Source organism: Helianthus annuus, chromosome 17 (genome assembly GCF_002127325.2).
Source record: "Helianthus annuus cultivar XRQ/B chromosome 17, HanXRQr2.0-SUNRISE, whole genome shotgun sequence".
Classification (NCBI taxonomy): domain Eukaryota; kingdom Viridiplantae; phylum Streptophyta; class Magnoliopsida; order Asterales; family Asteraceae; genus Helianthus; species Helianthus annuus.
Window position 1 is genome coordinate 18199359 of NC_035449.2, and position 26247 is coordinate 18225605.

At 39.2% G+C, this 26247-nt stretch overlaps 2 protein-coding genes and 1 pseudogene across 2 annotated transcripts; 1 reads left to right on the forward strand and 2 right to left on the reverse strand.

Moving 5' to 3' along the window:
• Positions 1-6: 6 nt before the first annotated feature.
• LOC110921598 lies at positions 7-2534 on the reverse strand (annotated as a pseudogene).
• A 2947-nt stretch (positions 2535-5481) lies between these two features.
• On the reverse strand, positions 5482-7739 carry LOC110925995 (probable xyloglucan endotransglucosylase/hydrolase protein B). Its single transcript, XM_035986736.1, has 4 exons — positions 7624-7739; positions 7221-7551; positions 6920-7113; positions 5482-6068 (listed from the first exon to the last, which is right to left on the reverse strand). The coding sequence occupies exons 2-4, from the start codon at positions 7527-7529 to the stop codon at positions 5669-5671; spliced, it is 903 nt and encodes a 300-aa protein (XP_035842629.1). The 5' UTR covers positions 7530-7551; positions 7624-7739; the 3' UTR covers positions 5482-5668.
• Positions 7740-10763: 3024 nt separating this feature from the next.
• LOC110923801 (glutathione S-transferase T3-like) lies at positions 10764-12453 on the forward strand. The gene is made up of 2 exons (XM_022167859.2): positions 10764-11351; positions 11534-12453. The coding sequence occupies exons 1-2, from the start codon at positions 10949-10951 to the stop codon at positions 12280-12282; spliced, it is 1152 nt and encodes a 383-aa protein (XP_022023551.2). The 5' UTR covers positions 10764-10948; the 3' UTR covers positions 12283-12453.
• Positions 12454-26247: the final 13794 nt, after the last annotated feature.

The following is a 26247-nucleotide window of genomic DNA, read 5'->3' on the forward strand; positions in this document are numbered from 1 at the left end:
TTTTGTTTGCTATTTGGTTAATTCTATGGCTGTGATGATATCTTTGGCCTTGATGATATTATTGGTCTGGATCTTAGAAGCCTCATGTCTAGCAAGTTCAGGCGGCACATGACTATTGCTCTGTGTAAGCATCTGCTTAAGATCATAGAAAACTTCAGTATCATGTAAAGTCAAAAACGTAGTAGCCGTACCCGTTTTCCCAGCTCGCCCTGTACGCCCAATACGAGGCGTATACATTTCATTATTTCCAGGCATGTCATAGTTTATAAAATGAGCCACATCAGGTACATCAATCACACGCCCTGCGACATCAGTAGCAACCAAAACATTAAATCGTTTCGTCCTGAATCCTTTTAAGACTGATTTCTCTTTGTTCCTGCGACTTGCCACCGTGTATAGTTGTCATACGGTAACCGTGTTTTAGATACATGATCAGCGGCCTTTTTAGTGTTTACGAACACAATGGCGGTTTTGTCTAACAGATCATTCAGCAGTTTGTGCAACCTACACATTTTTTCGGATTCTTTCACCATGATAACATGTTGCGTAACGAGATCAGTCGCTTTTCCCGCAGTTCCTATAGTTACGACAGCAGGGTTCCGTAAGTACTTTCTAGCTAGTCTCTCAACAGCCGGTTGCATAGTGGCGCTAAACATATAAGTCATTCTATAAATTTGTTTCTCATCAAGCCATTCATCTTCGTTTTCGGGTTTGAAATTGCTTGACTGCATTGCATCAAGCACACCCACAACTTGTGGTTCAAAACTCTTATCAATCATGCGATCAGCTTCATTTAGAACAGCATAGTTACACTGGTTTAAAACAATGTAACGTCTTTATAAGCAATCGATTAGTCGTCCAGGAGTAGCAATCAATGTTTTAAAGACCGGTTTTTAAATCAGGCTAAAAAATGGTTCAACCGGTTGAACCAGGTTGTACCGAGCGGTTCAACCGGGTTGACTACCTAACTCTATAATTTCATAAATTACAACATCAACTCAAAAGTTAATCCAAAAACGCATGATTACATATTAAAAAATGATCCAAAAGTAAATCCATAATAAAAAATTATCCAAAAGATAATTGAAAATCATTCAGTTTTCCAACAAACTCTTTTAAATGAAATGTACGATAGGTTTAAGCCATCTGAGTGTTGAATACATCAAGTTCACGATCACATAAAAGATGAAATTCACTATTATCGCCATCCTCATTAACTAAAGGATAATTATTTTCGTTTCATACAATATTAAATAAGAACTTTTAATTACGAATAATCATAATTTATAAAAATTACGTAAGATAAGTAACATATATAATAAAAAAAAGTAACAACCCAAACTAAAATAACCTTAAGCCGGTACCGGTATTACGTTTCAAATCGGTATACCGGATTTTACCGCTGGTACAAACCTTATGCCGTTTCACTTATTTACCGGGGTGTTTCGTACCGGATTTACATCTGGAAACGGTAATACCGGTATAACCGGCCGGTATTTACCGGTTTTTAAAACATTATTAGCAATAACAACCTCACACCCTTGTCTAATCTTAAACCCTTGCTCTTCAATCGACTGTCCACCAACAATCGAAACAACTTCGATATCTAAATAACGAGCAAACTTAACCGTTTCTTCCTCAATTTGCTGTGCGAGTTCTCTAGTAGGCGCCAAGACAACCGCATAAGGCCCCTCCGCCTCATTTTCCTCGCTTATCGGAGGCAGTCTGGATATGTATGTTAACATAGGAAGCACAAAATCAGCAGTTTTACCCGAACCAGTTTCTGCAACACCAATGACGTCAAGCTGTTGGAGACCAAGCGGAATCGCAGCCATTTGAATAGGGGACGGGGTCTTGTATCCCGCTCGTTCTACCGCTTTCAAAAGTTCCGAACTCAATTTACTTTCGACCCAACTCCGCATAGGCCTGGGGGTTTTCATCCCTTTATAAGATGTGTCAAAATCTTCGCGAAAAATCCTCCAATCTCTCTCTGTCATCTCGTCCAGCTTCTTCTCCGACCAATGTCGATCAACTCTCATATCGAACGTATCATACATTTCCGCAACCTCAATCCCATCCTCCTTCCTAATCTCGTCTCGCAACTTTTTCTAGTTCTTCGCAGCCAACTTTTTCTGCTCCCTGCGGTCTATACCAGCACGAAAACCTCATCCGAACATGAGGCTCGCCTAGTGAGGATTCTGATAAAGAATGTGCGTATCGCAAGACGAGTCTTCTGTATTCTCCCAATCAAACGAAACACGAAACTTTTCGCTAGGTTTAGTTACTCGTTTCTTTGGCTTGTTTGATCCTAAATACTGCTGTTTAATCGCTTTGAGCTCCTTTCCGCGCTCTCGCTCCGCTTGCTTCTTGATTCTCGCTCGTTCTCTAGCCTTGTATTCTTCATCACGTTCATGTTCACGGTGATGACGATCATAATCACGAGAAGGTTTAGAAGATGACGATCGCCCACCACTATTTTTTTTCCAACATACAGTAGATATCTCACCATACATTCTCAAACCACACGGTGTGGGCGTGAAAATGTGACGTGGAAGTCCCTCTACGTCGGGAACACCATCCCGTGTATGGTGTGAAGGGCAACGTTGTGGGTGGGGCTTAAGGATCTCCACCAGCGTGGAAGGCAATTTTGTTGGTGATGTGGTGCGGGTTGATTGGTGGTAGGAGGTTTGTGATTGGTGATGTTATTTTTTAAACAAAAGGTGGGGCCCTTTCCACGCCCAACACCATCCCTGCTTTTTTACCATGCCCCCTTGAGGCCTTGCTGACGTGATTGCTACATGGCGTTTAATGTCCCTCTTTTTCATGCCCTCCCACACCATATAGTCTTAGAGCATCTCCAACGGTGGTCAAAGTCCCTCCAACAGACTGCCTAGTTATCATCGTCTTAGAGCATCTCCAACGGTGGTTAAAGTCCCTCCAACAGACTGCCTAGTTATCATCATTTCAATCCACAACCAATCCAAATCCCCGCTTTTCCTCCAACAATAAACCTCCACATCCACACCCCTCTTTTTACACTAAAAAATAAAAAAAAAGCTTGTGAGTGGGTGGTCTCCAGCATTTCTGACCAAGCTGGTCCGCTCCAGCAAATCGGACCGCATGGGTCAAAGGCCTCCAATAAGGGAAGTCTAGTAGGGGTGGTCCGCTATGACAAACCATAGCAATGGACCACCGTTGTTTATGCACCTATGGGCACTTATCGGATATGACTTTGACTTTTCCTTGTAAAATGCATATCTACATAAACTTTATTAATTTGATTATGAGTATTTGGAAATGTGTCCCAAGATTTAGGGTGAATTGGAGGATGGGAGACCACAAAATGAATATACCATTTGTTGCAATGTAGTTGTAGTACTAGTTAAGATCTCCATAACTGAACATATTTTTAAACAGACTCTCATGTGATAGTAATGATCGAGTGGGTCCATGACATTATAGCCTAGTGACATCTAGGGTGAGATAAGGCTAATGGATCAATGAGGTCCTGAGTTCGATTCTCACAAGGGGGTTTTCCAACATTTATTTGGTTTTCTCCTTAATTGGTGTATAAAACCTTACCGTTAAAAAAAAAAAAAAAGTAATTATCGAGTGGAGTGAGAAAGTTGAGTAAGCTATTGAGTAAATGCTAGAGTGAATGTATACCAAACGGTTGGTGAATGGTGTTTAATAGTTTAGAGAGAGCGAGACAAGTGCCATAATATCTCATAATATTAACCAAAATGACCAACGTTACACGTATTTTTATGTTTGTGTTTTAGTCCTATGATTGTTACTATACATAGTCATATGAACTGAAACCATTAAACTTGGCTTTGTTTGGCATCTCAATATAATTTACAGAGTAAATTACTTTTTAAGTTCTTGTGTTTTAGTGATTTTAACCAGTTGAGTTCAAAATTAAAAAGTTTAACGCCGTAAGTCCCTAACCACTCATTTTATAACGTTTTGAGTCCAATTTATAACACTTGTACGTTTTATTTTGGACTCAAGTGGTTAAAAACACTAAAACAGAGGGACTCAAAACTTTATAAAATGAGCGGTTAGGGACTCGGAACGTTAAACTTTTTGATTTTGGACTCAATAAGTTAAAACCACTAAAACACAAGGAGTCAAAAAGTTATTTACTCTATTTTATATCTTAAAACTGGTTGTAAGTTTCTTTTCCATCATGGGAAATGTTGTGGTTATATACTGAGCCTAATTGCTTGATTAAACTTTGATGCATAAACATATAGAATAAGTTAATTCACTACTACTACGAAACTGGGTAATTGCGACTAGAAAACACTGGTCGCAAGATTTGTTTATCTTTAAGCTTGATTTTTATAATTATATTACTCATGGAAAATAATTACATGGTTTTGTCTATCATGTGTCAAGTTGAATTAATTATCTTATCATTTTTCTTTCATATTAAAGTATTTAACTAATCTTCCTATACTAATAAATGAAAATCTTTTTTGGACACGTGTCACTTCCTGCTGTTTCTCACCTTATTTTCCTATTTATCTCTCATATTAAATAATAATTTTAAACAAAAATATTAGTTAAGAATAAATATTTAGATAAGGATAAACATTTGTTTTTATTATGATCATATTAAATAATAATAATAATAATAATAATAATAATAATAATAACAATAATAATAATAATAATAATAATAATAATAATAATAATAATTTTAAACAAAATAATGGATAAGAATATAAATGTTTATTTTTATTATGATCATATTAAATAATAATAATATTTTTAAACAAAAAATTAGTTATAAATACATATTTAACAAAGTAAAATATTATAATAAGTAAATAGTTCATTATAGTTCATTTTTAAAAGATAAATCTTAACAACTGTATGTGTTAACATATGAAATTATATTTTATTAAACACGTGTAATATACGAGTTTTTTTAAAGATATATTTTTTATTATTTATTATATAAAATCACATTTATACAAAATAAAAAAAAACAAAGTAAAATATTATGATAAGTAAATAATACATCACATCAATGTTCATTTTTAAAAGATAAATCTTGATGACTGTTTATATTAACATATGACATTATATTTTATTCAATACGTACAATATACGAGTTTTTTAATATATTTTTTTATTTATTATATATAATTATATTTATGCAACCCGTGTAATATACAGGGTTTTAACCTAGTACACATTAAACAAGCATACTTTGTACAAGTATCAAATGAAATTTCAGAAAATTTATTTAATATTCATACATCTTAACTTGGACAGACAAACCCATTAATAATATAAAAAACTCAACGTCAAGCACCCTCTTTATATTGGTTGCTACTTATACTTTAGTATATTTTGCTACTTATACTTTAGTAGTTTAGTATATTACTATTACTATACACTATGGAAAAATTCAATTCAAGTTCCAAAAAAAAGAAAAAAATATATAAATAAAGATGAAAAATTCAATTCAAGTTCCAAAAAAAGAAAAAAAATATATAAATAAAGATGAAAGAAATAATACATCGAAAACATAGGAATTAGGATACAAATATAATATCATAAAATCTGACCCTCACTTTAGTAAACATATATTATAAAAATAAGCGATGCAAATTAAATGGAACAATACGGAATCCAAGATAGTAAAAATAAATCAAACGTCACGGTCCCTCTTGCATTCGGGTGCCATTTTGGGAAACCTTTTCCGATCAGTGCAGTAGTTGTAGATGGTGAACTTCTGGCGGACCCATCGGAGACGACGCCATTGATAAGCATCAAGATCTTGATATTCTTTCTGGTCCCACCACCGTTTGCCTTGTGTTTCGCAGTATTTTGCGTTCACGGACGACTCACAACCGTCCACGTGGAAGTTCTTGTAGTGAGCCACAAATGGTCCCTTTGACCAATCTGTCTTTTCTAACCCACCTCTTGTTGCCCAATCGTCAGCGTTCCATAAGCTTGAGTAGATCTTCATCGGTTGGTTGAATGGGAATCTTACTCCTAGATCTTTGCTGTTCTTGAACACTCTGATTGGAACATCATCCACCAAAAACCTGTAGTAGATCATTTAACCATGTTCAAATTTAATTTTCTTTTTTATCGTGTTCAAATCCTACTCGTAAATCTACATATTTGTCTATAGATTTAAACCGTCACACAAATTGATTTTGGGTGAGGCTAAACATACGACTGTATGCTTAATTAACTCACCCATACGACAAAAAGTAGAGTTGAGTTATGATGAGACGGATTTCATAGCGGAGATGATAGATTCCGTTAAAAGCACACAGGAGGAGTGCGTTTATTTTTTAGAACAACTAATTTATACCCCAACTAATCCTACTATTTTTAGAACATCAACCGACGCGCCCATCTAATCTACCCCTAATTATCATCCACATTCCACAATAGAACATTTTTTTTGAACAGCAAAAAATCTAACGTGTAAACCCACCCTACTCGGGGCTATGTACAAGGTCGACTCCTCGACCGTGCCCCCAGATGCACGGGAACTGGATGGAATCCGTAAACCCTCACCCCGTCAGGTTTGAACCTGGGATTAAAGCCCCGATTCATCCCTTCACCTAATGTCTCTCGAAAATGGCCCAAACGAGAATCGAACATGTGTCTCCACTAGGAAGACAAACCTTTTGACCACTGGACCAACACACAAGACACGCCAAGATCTAAAGACTAGAGTTAGGTCCAGATCTACCGTTCGGGTAGGAAGACCACCACAAACACCTTGACACCGTTAGTCTACAAGTTTTTTACCCATCACACCTTGATACCGTTAAGTTAATAGCGGTTTGTTACCTACATTAAATGTGGTCGCATATCCAAACACCAAAAAAGACAACCAAGCATCCAAAACAAATTTAAAAAAAAAACCCAAAAAACTTACACAATCTGGTACATGTTCCAAAGAACAGAGTAGGAGTGGTACGCTTTGGTCGGATCAAACCAAAGATAAATCCGTTGCTCCCGGTCACCTTTACCGCCGGTAAAAACATTAGTCTGCAAAATATACGGCTGCCCTGTTCTGTTCCCCAAAAACTCAAAGTCGATCTCGTCATGCTCATTGTTTTGTGACGACAACTGCCATTTCACAACATTCTCATCACAAATCAAAACATTCACAACTTCACCAAAAAAAAAAAAAAAACTAAAAAAAGGGAAAAGGGTAAAACGGTAAAAGAACATACATAAAAAGCGGTGACAGTGCCGGCAGAATCACCGGGAACCATTTTAATATGCATACTAAAATGGCCAAAAAGGTAATGTCCCTTGGACTGGAAACCGGTACCGGTGTAGTTATCCAAAAGCAACTGGATCTCTGAACCGCCGTTGAAGTATTTAATGTGGTCGAAAGCCCACGTGGGTACGTAGTTCCGGCCGAACGGGACAGCTACCGGTTTTTTTGGAGCGGCTCCGATGGTGAAATGGGCCGTTGCTAAGATACAAAGACACATCAAGACCAGATGGCCTCCTCCCCATATCTGGTTCCGATGCATTGTGGTTGTTGTTGTTGTTTTGCTGCAATAATAATATTATTTCAGAAGGGAGTTTGTGAGGGGAAAGGGTAAAGGGTGAAGTTTGTACTGTTACTTTTAGTGATATGAATGATGAACCAGGTATGAAGAGGGGTGTGGATAAAGGGAGGGGAGGGGGTGTATATATATACGTCTATAATGGTATAGGAGTAGTAGAGAAGAGAGGAATATTTAAATAATGAAGGTTACAGGAGGCTACAGTTTATAGCCAGCTATGTCAAGTAGAAAACCCCATGAATGGATTCGCTTTTTTGTCTAGATCAAGTGATGAATGCTTGCATTTCTCTTGAGGTTTTTGTTAGACTATCTCCAAAGCTACGGGTGTCCTTAAGCATCCTTAGCTGTCACATCATCTGCCACATCATATCCTTACAAATCCTTAAAAACCTTCATTTCATCTCCAACCCTACAAATATCCTTACTCTTCTAAATTTCCACCTCATCACCTACTCACTACACACAATCCTTAAATAAAAGTTTTTATTTTTTTAGTATGGGTCCACCTTATCACCAAAACCAATACAAACATGCATCCATAATTAAGGACTTCATTGTTAAAGGATTTAAATGGCACCATTGCTCCAATGGTAAGGACTTCTAAGAACAAGGGTGTTAAATATGCATTGGAGATAGTCTTAATGATTTCTAGACTAAACGGTGGAAATTTATTTATTTACTTTTTTTTGAGATACAAGTTCAACTCTTATTTTGATATAGAGTGAGGTAGTGATGGACAATGATAGGAGATTCAGGAAAATTTGGGTTTAATCTTTAAGCCAAACGAGTTTACTGGTAATTTCACCATTGTGTCTACGGATGGGTGGGTTACTGGGTTTTCCCTGAAATTGGTGGTGGACTCGGGTTACTCTCGGAGTACTCCGTTTAATCCAGGGGTGCCCCGATAGTGCTCGGGATTGATCTGTTGTTGGCTGTTAAAAAAAGAATGGATTAGCCTTTTTTTTAATTTTTTATTTTAGTTTGTATGCATAGGATGATAAAAACTAAAATATAAAGAAGACAAATAAGTTATAACTAGTAATTAGACCCGCGTGTGTTACGGCGCGGGTACATTTTAAGCCTTGAATGGATTAGTCCAAACGTTATATGTTGTGTCAACCATATGAAGGTGCACGTTTTGACGTATCCAAGTTAACTCAATAACATTCTGATATTAGATCAAGATTACGTAAAGCAATCAAATTTTTAATGTACAATCATAACTTATCTATATGTGACCGATTCATACATACGAAATGTACCGAAAAAAGCATTAAACACGTATAAACGGAAAATTGACACGTGTAATCAAAAAATATAATCACATCAAAGATTGAAATTTTACTTGTAGCACATTGTGGCGTGGTTGAAACGTAGAGTAACTGGAAGAATGGTGACAAGTGTGCTAAGAAAAGTTGTATGTGCAACAATATAAATCTACATCATAATTATACAAGTTAAGTAATATATATAAATAATTAAAATTATGCAACACTGAGGCCATGCGTAATGGATATTATAGGGGTGTGTATTCGTGTAAGAGCTTCATAACGCTCCCAGCATCATCCCTCTGGGCATTATAGAGACATGAAGAACGAAAAACATTTCTAGAATAATGCCGAAAGAGAAAAAAAATTGGAAAGCATTGAATGAAATGAGCATTAAGAAGCAGTAACCGTATATATTTTTTAAAGAAGTGTTATAATGCTGATATGACGAAAAATGCCTCTTAAGAATCATTAACCATTACGCATGTTGTAAGAATTTATATTTATAATTAACCTCCTATAAATTTCACACATTATAACGACTTCTTTTAAGAAAAGCCGATTGTAGTAAAGTCATTATTTCTCTTAACTATTGAAAAGGTATAAAATCAAAGCTCTTGATTATTTTCTATTTGTTTTATAGAATACTTGATCTTAATTTTACACTAGGAAAAGAATAATAAAATGACACGTTTCTTTCTTTTCTGTTACTTTTATATTTTTCTCTTTCACTCCATGACTTTTTTTCCCTCTCCATGATGTGTCACTCTCATGTTTGTTTTCATTCTTTTTTACAATACAAACAATTCAGTTTTAAAAAAAAATCTCAATCATGATATATGAGCTATAAAAAAAGGCCCAAACTATCTACACACTTGGTGTGTAGATAGTCACCTCAAAAAGGTGTTTTTGGTCCTTATGTGCATACCCTGCAGTGTCGAACTGTGACCAAAACGTGGCGTTTTGGTCCGGTTAACCAGACAAAGACTGACTGATGTCTGACGGGTCTGTTGACCGGACCAAAACGCCGAGCTTTGGCCGCGTTTTGGTCCTATCAACCAGACCGGGTGTCAGTCTTTTGTCTGATTGACAGGACCAAAACGCGGCCAAAGCTCGGCGTTTTGGTCTGGTCAACAGACCCGTCAGTCTTTGTTAGGTTAACCGGACCAAAACGCCGCGTTTTGGCCACAGTTAGACACTGCATATAAGGACAAAAAAACATCTTTTAAGGTGTGTAGATAGACAAATCAGTGTGCCAATAGATACACCCTAAAAAAGTATGTCAAGGAATAAAGAAGAAATGAGCGAGTTTGAAAAATTTACGTATTAATTTTAATATTTTGTATACGTCTAATAATACCATTATTATTATTTTGTAAATTTAGCATGTTCGCAAAAGTCGTTTGGCGGTCCCTAGTCGGATTTGAGAGTACTCGGGAAGTTCTCGCCCTAAGCGGAGAGTAGTCGGGAAGTAATTGACCTAGACAAGAAATACTCGCGTCTTGGCAGTCTACCTTGTAGCAAGTACTTGCGAGAACTTGTTTTACAACCCTGAAATTTAGGCTGATGTTTAACTGTTCAAAAGTACATCAAATGTAATTTATTTAAAGTCATGTTTTTCTATCTTGTGAACATCTATTAAAAAATTGTTGGGTAATATTATAGGACAAATTTTTGTGTTACAAATTAATTTTGTTTCTGGAGATCACAAGTTAATTAGTTTTGTTTCTAGAAATCTCCCCTGTATATATCATATGCTTAGCTTTTCCACCCGTCATTAGTCTGCCCGTAACGGGACGTTTTTTTTAAAAAAAATTGCAAAAAAACGCCGGATAACGCCGGAACCCCCACTACATGGGGCGTTTCTGGGCGTTTTTTTTGAAAAAAATTGGTGCTGGCGTGGTTTTAAAAACGCCGTGAATTGGAAAGATGGGCCAAATTCGACCGTTGGCAACGGTCAAAAAGTTATTTATTTTTTTTTTAATTCTAAATTTTACCCACTATATATATCAATCCATTTTCTCCAATTTTTTATAAAATTTCTACTACTTTCTCACCCACTCTCTTCTATTACTTTATAAAAAAACATCCACTTTCTCCTATTTTTTTACAAGCATGCATCCATACCGACCCCCGTTTGGTGGCCCCGCAAGACCCACGAACCCGAACACAACCCAACCGCAAACCCCGTACAACCTACAAGACATGGACCCGAGCTTTTTAAGTTACGCGACTTACTTGAGTGGCGCCCCTCCTTTTGTTCCTCCCACCTACGGCTTTGGTCAAGCCGGCGGGTCGCAACCGTCACAACCCGAACCCGAATCCGAACCCGATGTCGAGGTCGTGCCGGAGTCGCAACCCGAACCGGTGCAAGACAAATCGAAAAGCGGCAGAAGGTCGCATAAGAAGAAGGAAAAGGATGAACCTCGACGTGCAAAAACAACCATTAAATGGACGAAGGACGAGGAATACACGTTGACTCGGGCGTGGCTCGATATTTCGGAGGACGAAGATACCGGTAAGTTATTTTTTTTTTTTGTTTTTTTTTTTTCAGATTTTTATTCTTTTTTTTTCTGTTTTTTTATATTCTGTTTTTTTTTCTGTTTTTTTTTTCTGTTTTTTATATTCTGTTTTTTTTTTTCTGTTTTTTATATTTTAAATTTCAACTTATATTTTTATTTTTTGTTTTTAAATTTGTAGCAAACTTTCAAACGGGCCCCGTTTTTTGGGATAGGGTGCGTGCACTCTTTTTTAGCTCGTGGGGTCAAGGCGAACATCGGGACAAGGATTCAATTTCTAGCAAATGGACCGACATCAACAACAAATGTCACGCGTTTCAAGAAGTTTACCAACGTAACTACGATAATCGCCCGAGCGGTGAATGTGACGTCGGGGTTTTAACAAAGACTTTGGAGGAGTTCGATAGGACGAAAAGCCCTTTCACGTACTATAAGTGTTGGGAGCTACTACGAAAAAGTTCAAAGTGGGCGCTTGTTAATCCAATGACGTCAAGTAGTAGACGCCGGGCTAAAAGGTCAAAAACATCATCCTCCGCCGACCCGTCAACTCCGACATCCGATGCCCGTAATGTTGATTTAAATGAAACGTTGGACGTTGACGAGCAAATTCAAGAAGAGTTGGTCCGACCCACCGGTAGAAGAAAGGGAACCGGGAAAAAAACGGTCGAGTCGTCTTCCGATCTCGACCTAAAGGATGATTTCGAGGAGATGAACCGTCGTCTCCAAGATATTCGCGACCTCGGCCACAAACGTTGGGAGATTATGAAAGACCGAGTAGTTGAAACCAAAAAGTTCAACGAGTTGCAAGAGGCGCGACAAATGGAAAATGACATTGAGTTTTTGTCCAAACCGATCGACCACCTCCAAGGCGACGCGTTGATCTTGGCTCAAATGCGTCTTCAAAAAATACGAGAAAAATATGGACTTTAGATCATCTAGTTTTTTTATTTTTTTTTCTGTTTTTTTTTTCGGTTTTTATAATTTTCTGTTTTTTTTTCGGTTTTTTTAATTTTCTGTTTTTTTTTTGTATTTTTTTTCAAGTATTGTAATTTATATTTTAAATTAATGAAGACTTTATCTTTTATATTTTAAAAAAAAAAATAATTGTCAAATGATTGAGTGGGCATTATTGGGATAATGCCCCACTACACCTATTTTTCTATAATGCCCAAAGTGTGACTAGGCTGACACGTGGCGCATAATGCCCCATGTTGAAGGCATTATTCTTGTTTACCACTACGGGTGGTCTTAGTGGAAACACTACTGTTAGAAAAAAAGTACCAGCCATCGATTTTATCAATGATACACATCATTATGAATTCTTTTTACCCTTTTTTAAATGCAAGGTATGATATGACCGTTATACTCTCTTAAGTCTCTCCTTATATCCTAACAAGTTTTAAGATAAGTGCCAAAATGTCATAAACTAGTAAATTTACCCGCGCGTTGCAGCGGCGCCAAAACTTAAAGTAACTCGAATTTATATCCTACTAGGTTATAACCCCGTGTATTACACGGGTTAATTAAATAAAAAATTAAAAATAGTTAATATCGAATATTTAACAATTAGAAAACAATATTTTTAAGACATGCTTTTGATATCCAAACAAAATTTTGTGTCATGTATAATCAAAATGTGTGATGTTTGTCAAGTTTACAAATATGAAAGCATTTGAACCATCGATTAGAAGACCACCTTTATCTTCGACTTTCTCACGAGTTTTAATAGTCATGTGAACATACATTTAATAACCCAAATTTTATTTAAATAATAGTGGTCTTAATTTATTAGTTCTAAAAAATATTGAAATATACAGATTAGGCATATAACAATTAGCCAAATAGATAAACTTATAGGTGCAAAATAATATTTAAATTTAAATTAATCCGATAAGTATAAATTATCGTTAATTATTAAATTATATAACTTTATAATTTAATATATTATGAAACGTTATCCGTAATTTGTTAAATGTTTGAAACATATATTAAATTTAATAATTTAAATTAAATAATAATTATCTACACTTAATGATGGTCTAGAATAATGACAAGTGTCCTTTTATTGATTTCTTTAATTATATATATAGATAATAAAAACATATTATGTTTGACCTGACTTGTTTCCGAACAAAATTTAAAACGTAAACTAACTAAAAACGTACAGAAAATTAAGCACGAATCGTATTATATTTGGCCTGACTTGTTTGCGAAAGAAACTTACATTGAAACATGAACCAACTTAAATTTATACCGACACGTACATAAAAATAAACACGTAAGAAAATAATGTTATTTATGTTAAAGAATGGTGCGACACCCTGCGCCGGAGTTGAAGTGTAAAGTAACTCGAATTTATATTGTATAATTAAAATGTATTATAACTAAACTGACTCGTTTCGAAAATAATTTATTTATTTTGAAATAACGTAGACCGACTGAACAAACATAAAAATAAACACAAAAATGGATTATATTTGACCCGACTTATTTCTAAAAAAGGTTATAGCAAAACGTAAATCAACTTAATTTATATCGATAAGTATGCATGTAAACCTCGATTATAAATTTTTCAAAAAGTTGAAGGGTTGCAAGTGTTCATACTGAAATTTGAGTAATAACGATAAAAGGAAAAAAGTTAAGTGATAATGATAACAATAATAAAAATAAAAAAATAATAATAAAAAAAAGACAAAAAAGAAAAAAAAAACAAAGACACCAAAATCAAAAATAAAATAAAACTACTGTACATCTCACTTGAATTTGTAAGTATATAGAATAGAATTTGAAAATGGGTATTTTAGTATTATGATATTTTGTTGAGTATATACTTGAGAGTTGAGAATTAGACGTGGGATTAAATTTGTTTATGAAGATAAGTAATTGAAATTTTATCTAAGGGGGTGGGGGTGGTCACTAGTGTTAGAATTCTATCACTCACAAGCACCCAATCAAGTTTCGTCATGTCATCAACCATTTTTCCATCACTCACAACCTTTTTTTGGTGGCGATGGTCATCACTCACCACCACACCCAACAGTTTCCCCTAACCAACAATTACCCTCACAAAAAAAAACCATCACGCCGTGAAGAAAATAACGAAAATTGAATCCGTGGACTTTATCACGTGTGGACTTTTAGGTGGCGGTGGTTAAAACAATTGTTCCACGCGTTATTTTATGCTATCACGCGTTGATTTTGTTCCGCCACAGTGGCCTAACAACCCAATAATAAAAATTGAGATCAATATAAGTGAAAGACAAATAAAAGTAAAACTAAAAGCATTAAACCATGTCTTGAAATGTTAAATAAAATAAGGTTATGCCTTCAACCACTTTTCAATTTTTATGAATAAGAAAAGTGCTAGGGAGGATACTACAAGGATAGTAGGGAGTTTGTTTGGTGAATGATAGAAATGAAACAAATTTGACTTGAGAGTTAAAACATTTGACTTGAAAACTTGGATGTGTATTTTTAAATTTAATATAAAATATTTGTGTTAATCAACTCTCCACATGAAATCTTGATTTGCAATAATTCAGCATTCTATGTTTCTATCTCACATATAATAAACTAAAAAAAATAAACCTAATATTCATTGTTTGCCAAAGAGCACTTCTAAATTTTATAGGTGAAGTTTCTTTTGTCAAGCATATGAAATATTATCACACATATATTTGAACCCATCATGCTTATATTTATATATGTTTTATTGTAAATTTGTTCGAATAACTTGGCTTTCGTATATAACGACATAACTTTTCCGTGGCTTTCAAATATATACAGTCATGGCGTGGTTTTTTTGTTGTCTCATAGATGTTCCGTCGTGATTACTTCTTTTTATCTACGTTTCGAACCTGTTGTAAAGCACACATAGTAATCTACTAGTTGTTAATTAAAAAGCAAAATACATAAATTAAACTAACAGAAACTTATATACCATTTAAAAATCTTTTGAATTGACACTTGAGATCCATAATCTATTGACTTTTCTAGTTGTATTGTTTTGTTTTGTGATACAATATTTTTTTAGGTTTGTTTTAAGTGCTTAAAGAGTATTTCATTCTTCTCATTAAAGGTTTATGTTTATAGGTATTGGGTTCAAGTCATACAACAACAGGATTAAGAAAATTTGTTTTTTAAAAAAATATATATAATCTTTTAAGTTGTTAAATCACTAATTTCTTTTCATACTAGAAAGATTAAAGTGCTTTTGATTTAATATTTTTAGAGTGGCAACGATGAAAATTTAAAAATAGTGATATGCTTAGACAATCTCTTTTTTAAGTTGTGATTTTATTCTCAAGTGTACATTGTTAAGCAAAGATCACCTCTATGAGTCTAAGTTACACCAAAATCTGTCAGCCCGTAGATATAAAATCACGGTCCAAAATACCACACGGACATAACATAATTTAAGTGTTAGGAATAAATTGATGTTCTTAACATAAATAAATATATTGATAGTGTTCGGCGTTTGACATGTCAACCCGTAAACACAAAATCCTTTGATACATCAATTTTGTTATGATTGACACCCTGACATCTATTAACGAAAAAAAAAAAACTAAATTAAAAATACTAATAAGTAATAAGGAAACGTGAAGAAAGAAAGTTGCAAAGGCTTTGCAAGGTTGCTAAGATTAGGAGAAAAATAAACAGACAGGCATTGGGTGTAGCGTTCATGTGCACATGACATGTTCCTCCCACACCATGTTCTTTGCACGTGACCTTGTAATCTCAGCCACTTAAACACCCTTCCCCATAAGAATTCTTTCTTTATGGTTTAATTATCCATAACCTTTTACTTTTATATATGTGTATTATTTAACTTGAAATATTATATATTGAAAACTCATTTTATATTTATTTATATAATAAAACGGCTAATTAACACATTCATTAATTCTGCTTTTAGATATACATATACATTTATCCATTGTGAGACTCTAACCTTCAACTACTTAAGAATGAACATCACTATACACACACATTTGATACCGCTAAGCAATAAACCCTTTAATTTTTTCCAAATGATGAGGAAAATAACTCCATTAAAAAAACTAAAAAGGGCTTTCAAAAGTATATAATCACCACAAACTGAAACAAGAAATCACATAAAGAAAACGAGACAATATTGCCAATATTAAAACTACACCATTTGTCTTAGTCAAGGAAACATAAGCTAGATTGACTCCTTATACACAAAAAGCCAAGAGCTTTTGTGCCTTCCAAGATTTTGGATGGGGAGTGTAAGATTAAATATATTATGTATTAATATTTAATCTATAGCCATTATAATCATTTACATAATATAGATCAAAATATATAATAACCTATTAAGATAATTAGTTGGTAATTGTTGATGGACCATATTACCCTTATTAACTAATTAGGTTTCCTCCTGTGTGCTTATATAAGGAGACTTATGTGGAGGTTAAGGGGTTAGACAGTTACACAATTAGAGATACCCCATAAGCATAACATCACATTCGACCTCCATCTCCATAGCCGATACCCTTTTCGGTTTAGTCAGTCACCATCATCAGTCAGCACCCTAAGGAGGAACCAGATCACCTTGACAAAGATGTCGAACTCCATGTCGTCTTCTCTCACTGGATTCTCCACTGCACTGTCTGCGGTGACAAGTATATTTTCATGTTTTCCATTATGAATAAACACAACTGAACCAACATGTGGTATCAGAGCATATGTTGATTAGTCAGTTCTGTTTTCGTATCCATTAATTCTGGGATAGAAATCTGGAAAACGGAATTTTAACTTAATAAACTAACAGCCGGTTTTGAGTCGAATATGTTCACTCGAGATCACTGTTTTCGGAAAAGGTTAATCACATGTTCATTCGAAATCAACTGGATTATGTTTATGACCGAAATCTGTTTTAAAAACCTTAAAAATTCAGGTTTCGGGTTCCAAAATTCATGCTTTATTTTTTTAGGGTTCATCATGTTCTTAGGAAAATTCGAAAAATTCTATTATGTTTTGGAATGTAATTGGGATTGATGAGTGTTTTTCCAGGTTTGATCCAATTTTATCTTTTAAGTTTATTCGAAAACTGTTAAAAGATATACAGTTATAATTTTCGAAATATTTTTGATAAAATTAGATCATCTTAAAACAGGAAACACTATCACAAAATCCCTTAGAATTCGAGTTTTCAGTTATTATCACAATAAACAGCTATCAACAGTGGGTTCGAGATCATCAGATTACGACTCAAGACCATCAGTCTCGACTCGAGAACATAAGGTCTCGACTCGAAATCATCAGGTCCTTAAACCTTCACAACTGGAGACCAACAGTTCTCGACTCGAGACCATAAGGTCTCGACTCGAAATCATAAGGGCTCAAAAGTTTACAACTCGAGACAAAGGTCTCGACTCGAGACCATAAGGTCATAACTTGAGACCATAAGGTCTCGACTCGAGACCATAAGGTCATATGATGTATTGCAAAATACATCGGTATTCGCGTCGGTTTTAGTCGTTAGTTAGTTAGTTTTAGTGTCGGTTTAGTTTAGAATGTACATACTTTTGATTTATTTGTGTTTCCAGGTCTTTACAGCCAAAAGGATCAAATACGAGCAGAAATCTGGAAAGGCGGAAGGCTGGCACGGAAACCGAGGAAGTCGGGAGCTGAAATGAAGCGAAATTACAGTTCTGGAGCTCCCAGGCGGGCCGCGTGGACTTAACAGGCACCCTCACGCGCCCCGCATGGACTTAAAGGAGAATTAGAGGAATCTTTACCTCTCGCGCCCCGCGTCAACTTGAGCAGAACTTCTACGCGGGCCGCGAGAGACATGAAGAACGTTTCTGATCTTTTAAACCCTAGGCGACCCGCATCATCTCTTCACTATATTTTACGCGGGCCGCCTGAAGAGTCTGTGTCGGCAGAAGGTTGCGGATTGCATGGAAAGTTAGGATTTTTGGTTATATAATAACATATACGCGTGCACAGCCGGATATAGACGAACTTGGGCATCTTAGGGCAAGTATTGGCTGCTGATTGAAGGTTGTGGAAGTGTTTGGAGCATCTTGGAAGCTTGGAATCATTGGGATAGCACTTTGGAGCATTCGGGAGTGAAGATTCGGGTTCTACATACCTTTTTCTTTCGTTCTTCGTTTGTTTAAACCTTGTTACCCATGAATTCAGATTATACAATGTTTTTGATTACGTTCTTGATGATGTTTTCCGGCTAAAACCATAAACTACCTAGGCGATGACTATGGCATAATAAAGTTTGGATTTTTATTTGATTATTGATGTGGCTGTGGATCTTTCTTGTATTGTAAACGCTATGGTAGTTTGTCTTGGTGCGTATGTGTGCTTGTGATTATTTTATTATTGTTTATTGTTTCATTCGATTCTTGGTGACGGTCTTTATCACGGAATAGAGTCGGATTAGGGTTCTTGATTTAGGTGAGTGTCTATATCACATAATAGATCATTAATCCTTTAGGGTGAAAACGCGTTAGTAACCTTAGGAACAATATTCGGTAATTAATTAAAATCAAGTGTGCTGCTAGACTCGTCGCGGAAAGGCTCGAGGATATTAATAGGTCTCGGAGTAGTTATAAGGAATTAACCACCCATTGTCTATTAAGCCAAGATTAAACCCATAGTTGCTTTAGACGTTCGCGCGGCAAAGTAGAGCGTCTTACATAAGCACTTTCAAGAAACTAGAGGACGGACAAGAAATCTAGAAAACCGGTGAGCGTAACATCCTAGGTAGTGCCACAAGAATCGCCTCGAGAGTGTTTGAGGGGCTTAGTGGTATCTTAATAGGTTTAGCATTAGAAGATCCCGGTTCCACACCACATCATTATCATATAGGAATCCATTCTGAGTTTAGCCTGCGTCTAGCCTAGGTAGTCTTCATTCTCACTGATCAGACCCTTCGTTTGAGTTCGTGTCTAGCTTTCTAGTATTATTTTATTATTTTATTTAGGATTTTTAGAAACCCCCCCCCCAAATTAATAAACAATTTAGTATGTCGTGTCAGTTTGAGTCTAGATAGAGTCGTAGCGTAGTCAGTAGAGTCTCGTGGGTTCGACACTCGGACTTACTTTAGCTTTACTACGTCGATCGGTTCACTTGCCGGTTGCGTGTTTTAGGGTTTAGGTCGAGTCTTAGTTTTATAAATTTAAAGCTTAGAGAGTCTAGAAATAGGGTAATTTAGTTAGTTTTATTTGACCCATTTTCAGCACATCAAGTTTTTGGCGCCGTTGCCGGGGACTCTTGGCGATTGCGCTGATTACTTTGTTTGGACTTACTTGACATATTACGTGCTATTTTGTTTCTTTGTTTGAGTCGTAGGTGTCTAAGTAATTTAGTGTTTTTTTTTATAGTTAGTCGAGTCGTTTAGTAGAGTCTTCTTACTTGTTTGTTTTCGGTTTTTGCAGTGGATGCCCCATACGCGCTCGCAGGGACCGCCGCCGTTGCCGTTTGCACTCAAGTCTTCCTTCTCGTCGTCTACGTCCGAGGTACATGCTTCTAGCTCTACTTCATTTTCTCAATCCACCCCAGTTTTCGATTTTACACCAAAATCTTCACCCCACAATTCCCCGCCACCCACCCGCCCACCTAGTCCGCCACCCGTAGCTCACATGGCCCGTAGGACAGTTTACGACCAGGCTACCACCGGCTTCGCCGGTGGTAATTCCCCCATCACCCTTCCCGAGATCCCGAACGATCGGTCTTGGCAGATACCATCCTACATTATGACCGCCATCACCAATTCCTGCCAGTTCCATGGTCGTGACGACGAGGATGCCCCCGCCCACATCAATCGCATCACTCGTCTCTGCAGCACCTTCTCCATTGAGGGTGTCAATCTTGATGCTAGGTATCTTCAGGTTTTTCCGTTCTCACTTGCTGGACGCGCAGCCGTCTGGTTCGATTCCCAGCCTGCTGGCACTTTCACTACTTGGGCAGGCCTTCGCGATGCATTCTTAGCCAAGTATTTTCCGCCAGCCAAGGCATCTCGCCTTCGTGACCAGATCCACTCATTTCGTATGGAGCCAGATGAGCCTTATCACTTAGCTTGGGAGCGTTTTCAGACCCTGATTACCCGTTGTTCTCAGCATGGTCTATCTGACTGGGCGTTAGTAGGGAAGTTCTACAATGGACTTACTCCTGAGATTAGGGCTCGTTTCGATACTTCAGCAGGAGGTTAGCTTATGGGAAAGAAGACAGTGGCGGAGTGCAATGATTTATTTGAGAGTTTTGCCCACTCCGATATGGACTACAGCACTACCAGCAGGACTTCCATTCCTGTGCGTACCACCTCGGCCGGTCGAGGGGTAAACCAAGTTGGCTTGGATTCATCGGTAGCTGCTGCAGTCGAGAGAGCGAAGGAGGAATTAAGGCAAGAGATGAGGCAGGAGTTGAATGAGATAAAGAAGAAAGTCGATAGGTGTGAGGTTTGTCGAGGGGGACATGATACTATAGGTTGTCCTACGATCACTCTTGAGCAGGTAGAGTACATAGCCGGTCAGTCTATGGGTCCCACGAATCCGTTCAATAATTCTAATTCCAACTGGCGCGGTAGTGGTAATTCGAGTGGTTATCGTTCGTCTGGAAATCCTCCTGGATTTCCATCTGGTCAGTATCAGAGTAGAGGGCCCGGTATTTACACGCATTCTGGTTCAGGGCAGTTTAGTGGGTCAGGTTCGAGTGGTCAGTTTATGAGTGGAGGACCGACTCAGGAGAGTCAGTTTAGTGGGAAGGCTCCTGAGGTTAGCACGAACAGGTTGGAGGAGATGTTCGCCCAGATGATGACGCGGTCCGATGCGTTCATGAAAAATCAGGAGCAAATTAATAAAAACAACGAGCTCCAGGTCAAGAATCAGCAGGTCGCCATCCTCGATCTTCAGAGGACAGTAGGCGGGCTTGCTAAGCAGTTACAGGAGCACCCGCCGGGTCAGTTTTCGGGAAACACCTTCACGAATCCCGCGAACCAGTCAGCAAAGGCGATTACGACCCGTAGTGGGAAGAGTTTGGGAGAGGTAGTGAGAGAAAGAAAGGTTGAAGAAGTAGAGGAGGAGGTCGATGAGGAGATCGAGATGGAGGCTCCAGGCAAGGTGCACACGAGGCTAGCCCCAGCAAGTACAGCACACGCCGAGGAGTCGCCAGTAGAGCAGAGAGTGGAGAAGCAGCCGACAAGGGGTCGGCCGGCACCGGTGATTGATTATTCTCGCCTTCCGTTCCCCGCCCGTGCCAGGCAGCAGAAATATGCTCAGGAGTACGGGAAATTCCTCGAGATGTTTACTCAGTTGAAGATCAATCTTCCGTTCATCGAGGCGCTTCAGTCTATGCCTAAGTACGCGAAATTCCTTAAAGATCTTTTGAAGCGTAAGGAGAGAATCGGTGAGCTTTCGAATATTCCATTGACAGGAGGTTGTTCCGCGGTAGTCTTGAATAAGCTACCAGAGAAGTTGACCGACCCTGGCACATTCACGATTCCATGTTTCTTTGGGGGAGCCGCTACCCCTTCTCACGCCTTAGCCGATTTAGGGGCCAGCATCAACTTGATGCCATTCTCGTTGTATGAGCGTCTCGGTTTAGGAGAGCTTACACCCACGCGCATGTCATTGTCCTTGGCTGACCGATCAGTCAAGTATCCTCGTGGGATAGTAGAGAATTTGTTGGTGAAGGTCGATAGGTTTGTGTTCCCAGTAGACTTCGTTGTGCTCGATATGGAGGCCGATGAGAGAGTTCCGATTATTTTAGGCCGTCCATTCCTTCGAACCGCAAAGGCGATCATTGACGTCTTTGACGGTAAGATTTCTCTTCGTGCGGGTGACGAGGTTGTCACATTCGAGATCGATAGGGCGATGCAGCATCCTAGCTGTGGAGATGATGTTAGTGGGTCGTGTCATTCCGTCTATTTTCTCAATTCATTCATATCTTGTGTCGACACGTGCTTCGAATACATTAGTGGAGCCGATCTGGTAGGTGAGGGAGTGGTTGACGAGCATTCTGAGGATGAGGTAGATGAGGTAGAGGAGGAGCAGTTTGATGAGAGTGACGAGGTTAGTGCTGAGCCATTAGAGCTCGATGCGATTAGTGATGAGAGTACTCCTGTAGAGATTCCACCGCCTTTAGAACTTAAGGTTCTTCCATCCCATCTCGAGTACGCGTTTCTAGGAGAGAAGCCGAGTATGCCTGTCATCATTTCTTCGAAGTTGACAGAGGAGGAGAAGGCGAGGTTGATCGAGGTGCTTAGAGAGCACAGTGATGCGATTGCATGGAGGCTATCCGATATCAAGGGCATCAGCCCCACCTTTTGCACGCATCGCATTCTGATGGAGGACGTTTTCAAGCCTGTAGTGCAGCCGCAGCGTCGGTTGAATCCGAATATGCAGGAGGTAGTGAAGAAGGAGGTGATGAAGTTGCTAGAGTCTGGGTTGATCTATCCTATTTCTGATTCAGCTTGGGTGAGTCCTACACAGGTCGTCCCGAAGAAAGGGGGGATGACGGTTGTTCTGAATTCGAAGAATGAGCTTATTCCGTCTCGCACTGTTACAGGTTGGCGTGTGTGCATTGACTATCGAAAGTTAAATGACGCCACTCGTAAAGATCATTTTCCGCTCCCATTCATTGATCAGATGCTTAAGCGTCTCGCGGGTCAGCAGTTCTATTGCTTTCTCGACGGGTTTTCGGGTTATTTCCAGATTCCTATTGCACCAGAGGATCAGGAGAAAACCACTTTTACATGTCCATATGGCACATACGTGTACCGACGCATGCCATTTGGATTATGTAACGCTCCTACTACATTCCAGCGTTGTATGATCGCGATCTTTCAGGATATGGTCGAGAGTTCGATGGAGGTTTTTATGGATGACTTCTCAGTGTATGGTAGTTCTTTCGATCAGTGTTTGACGAATCTTGAGAGGATGTTGCAGAGATGTGTGGAGACGAAGTTGATGCTGAACTGGGAGAAGTGTCACTTCATGGTGACTGAGGGGATTGTGCTAGGGCACAAGATTTCGCGAGCATGTATTGAGGTTGATAGAGCGAAGATAGATACGATTAGCCAGCTTCCCCCGCCGACTAGTGTCAAGTCGGTTCGTAGTTTTCTCGGTCATGCGGGATTTTATAGGCGCTTCATTAGGGATTTTTCCAAAATCACTCGCCCCATGACGCGATTGTTGGAGAAGGACGTTCCTTTCGTCTTTGATGAGGAGTGCCTTCGAGCGTTTGAGTTTCTGAAGGAGAGGTTAGTGAGTGCACCGATCCTCGTATCGCCTGATTGGAGCTTACCATTCGAGCTGATGTGCGATGCGAGTGACTACGCAGTGGGTGCGGTGTTAGGGCAGAGACGGGAGAAGCATTTTCACCCGATTTACTACGCGAGTAAAACGCTGAATGATGCCCAGGAGAATTACACCACCACGGAGAAGGAGTTGTTGGCGGTGGTGTTCGCGTTCGATAAATTCCGATCATATCTCGTTCTTTCGAAAACCGTCGTGTTCACTGATCATTCTGCTCTGCGTCACTTGTTTCAGAAGATGGACGCGAAGCCACGTCTTATACGATGGATTCTGCTTCTTTCCGAGTTCGACATTGAAATTAGGGATAAGAAGGGGGCAGAGAATGTGGCGGCGGACCACTTGTCCCGCTTAGAGGATCCGAAGCGTGAGGAGATTCGTGAGGAGGCGATAGGAGATAAATTCCCTCACGAGTCTATTGATGCTGTCACGGCAGGAGCCGTGGACCTCCCGTGGTTTAGCGATATAGCCAATTATTTGGCCGACGGGTTTGTGATGGAGAGGTTGAGTTTGCAGGAGAAGCGGAAGCTGACGAGGGACGCTAGGAAGTACATTTGGGACGATCCCTATCTCTTCAGGATAGGCGGTGATCGAGTCCTGAGGAGGTGTGCTAGTAGGGAAGAAGGTGCGGGGATCCTGAGACACGTGCATGAGGGTTTGACTGGAGGACACCATGGTGCGCATGTGACCGCACAGAAGGTGTTTGATTGTGGTTTCTATTGGTCGACGGTGGTAGATGATGCGGCCGAGTTTGTGAGGAAGTGTGACCGGTGCCAGCGGACCGGCAACATCTCATCCAAGGATGAGATGCCCCAGAATCCCATTCAAGTGTTGGAAGTCTTTGACGTTTGGGGCATCGATTTCATGGGACCATTTCCATCTTCGAGTGGAAATCGGTACATCCTCGTTGCGATTGACTACGTTTCGAAGTGGGTGGAAGCTCAAGCTTCGCCTACGAATGATGCACGAGTGGTGGTGAGGTTCTTGAAGAAGTTGTTTACGCGATTTGGTACGCCTAGAGCCATTATTAGTGATCGCGGCACGCATTTTTGCAATGCGGTTATGGAAAAGGCGTTGGAGAGATATGGAGTTACGCACCGCTTGTCCACCGCGTATCATCCACAAACGAGCGGTCAAGTGGAGAACGCGAACAGAGGAGTGAAGCGGATTTTGGAGAAGACAGTAGGGAAGAGTAGGCAAGATTGGTCCGACAAGTTGGACGATGCGTTGTGGGCTTTCCGAACCACCTACAAGACGCCATTAGGTACGACACCGTTTATGATCGTCTACGGGAAAGCGTGCCACTTACCGGTCGAGTTAGAGCATCGGGCTCTTTGGGCGCTCAAAACGGTGAATTTAGATTTGACCGAGGCCGCTAGGAGACGATTTTTCCAAATCCATGAGTTAGAGGCGCTTCGGGACGCCGCGTATGATCGTTCTTGGAGTATCAAGGAGAAGTCGAAAGCGTTGCATGATAGGAAGTTGCGAAAGTTGAAGGAGTTTAAAGTGGGCGATCGAGTGCTATTGTTCAACTCGAGGTTGAAATTGATTGCCGGAAAGTTGAAGTCGAGATGGTCCGGGCCGTACGTCCTGAAGGAGGTTTTCCCGTACGGCACCGTCGAGTTGTTTGATGAAGCGAGTTCGCATGTGTGGAAGGTAAACGGGCATAGGTTGAAACACTACATAGGAGGTCCCATCGATACCGCCGAAGAGGAAACCGTTCCTCTTTCGGACCCGCCTAGCACCGCCACGTAGGTTCTTGAGTGAAAACTCAAGTGTAAAGTTTGTATATTGCGTCGTTGTCCGTGTCGTGTCTTTAGTTTAGTTTTTGTGAGTTTTTGCGTCATTTTTTTGTCGTTTTGTGTGTTCTTGCGTCTTGTGTGTGTCGTGAGTATTTTTGCAGGTTTCATCGCCTTTACGGAGCCAAGATCGATCACCGAACAGCTGCACAGGTACGTTTGACGTTGAAAACGCGGAAATAATTGCAGGGGGTAAAATGGGGATTAATAAGAAAAATTTTCTGTTGTAACCTGCTGTTGCTGTCAGCCAAACAACAGGTTTTTGCTGTCCAGGCGGCCCGCGTAGGGTTCTTCCCTATTTAACGCGGCCCGCGTGGACTTAAAAGGAATTGAAAAAAATAATCACCCACTCGCGGCCCGCTTTATTTTGGCTTGATACTTCACGCGGGTCGCGTGAACATTCTCAGTCGGTGTCACCAACAAAAGCCCCGATCGCTGCTCATTTCAAACCCTAACTTTTTTTTCCAACTCCCACCGGCGATTCACAAACAACCACTACCACCGCTTTCACCCACCAAACACCACCATCAATACCACTGTTCACGACCGCCATACACCATCCTCATCTCTACCGTCAACCGCCACCCATCACTACCTCCATTCATCACCATTACAGCCACTGTTACCCACCATCACCGAATATCCAGCCGGCGATCTTTCCCCCACCTGCTAACCACCGCACAACCACCACCATCTCCACCACTGAAAACCCCACACCTGCTGTCCCACCGTCTACCACCCCTGCAGCCGATTACCCTGTAACCACCCATCACCACCACTATTACCCACCTGTCCACCAC

Coding starts and splice junctions, on each gene's coding strand:
- LOC110923801 (XM_022167859.2), top strand. CDS start 10,949: ATGCATCCATACCGACCCCCGTTTGGTGGCCCCGCAAGACCCACGAAC. Junction 11,352..11,533: donor TTCGGAGGACGAAGATACCG/GTAAGTTATTTT, acceptor TTAAATTTGTAG/CAAACTTTCAAACGGGCCCC.
- LOC110925995 (XM_035986736.1), bottom strand. CDS start 7,529: ATGCATCGGAACCAGATATGGGGAGGAGGCCATCTGGTCTTGATGTGT. Junction 7,114..7,220: donor GCACTGTCACCGCTTTTTAT/GTATGTTCTTTT, acceptor GTGAAATGGCAG/TTGTCGTCACAAAACAATGA. Junction 6,069..6,919: donor TGGAACATGTACCAGATTGT/GTAAGTTTTTTG, acceptor GATCTACTACAG/GTTTTTGGTGGATGATGTTC.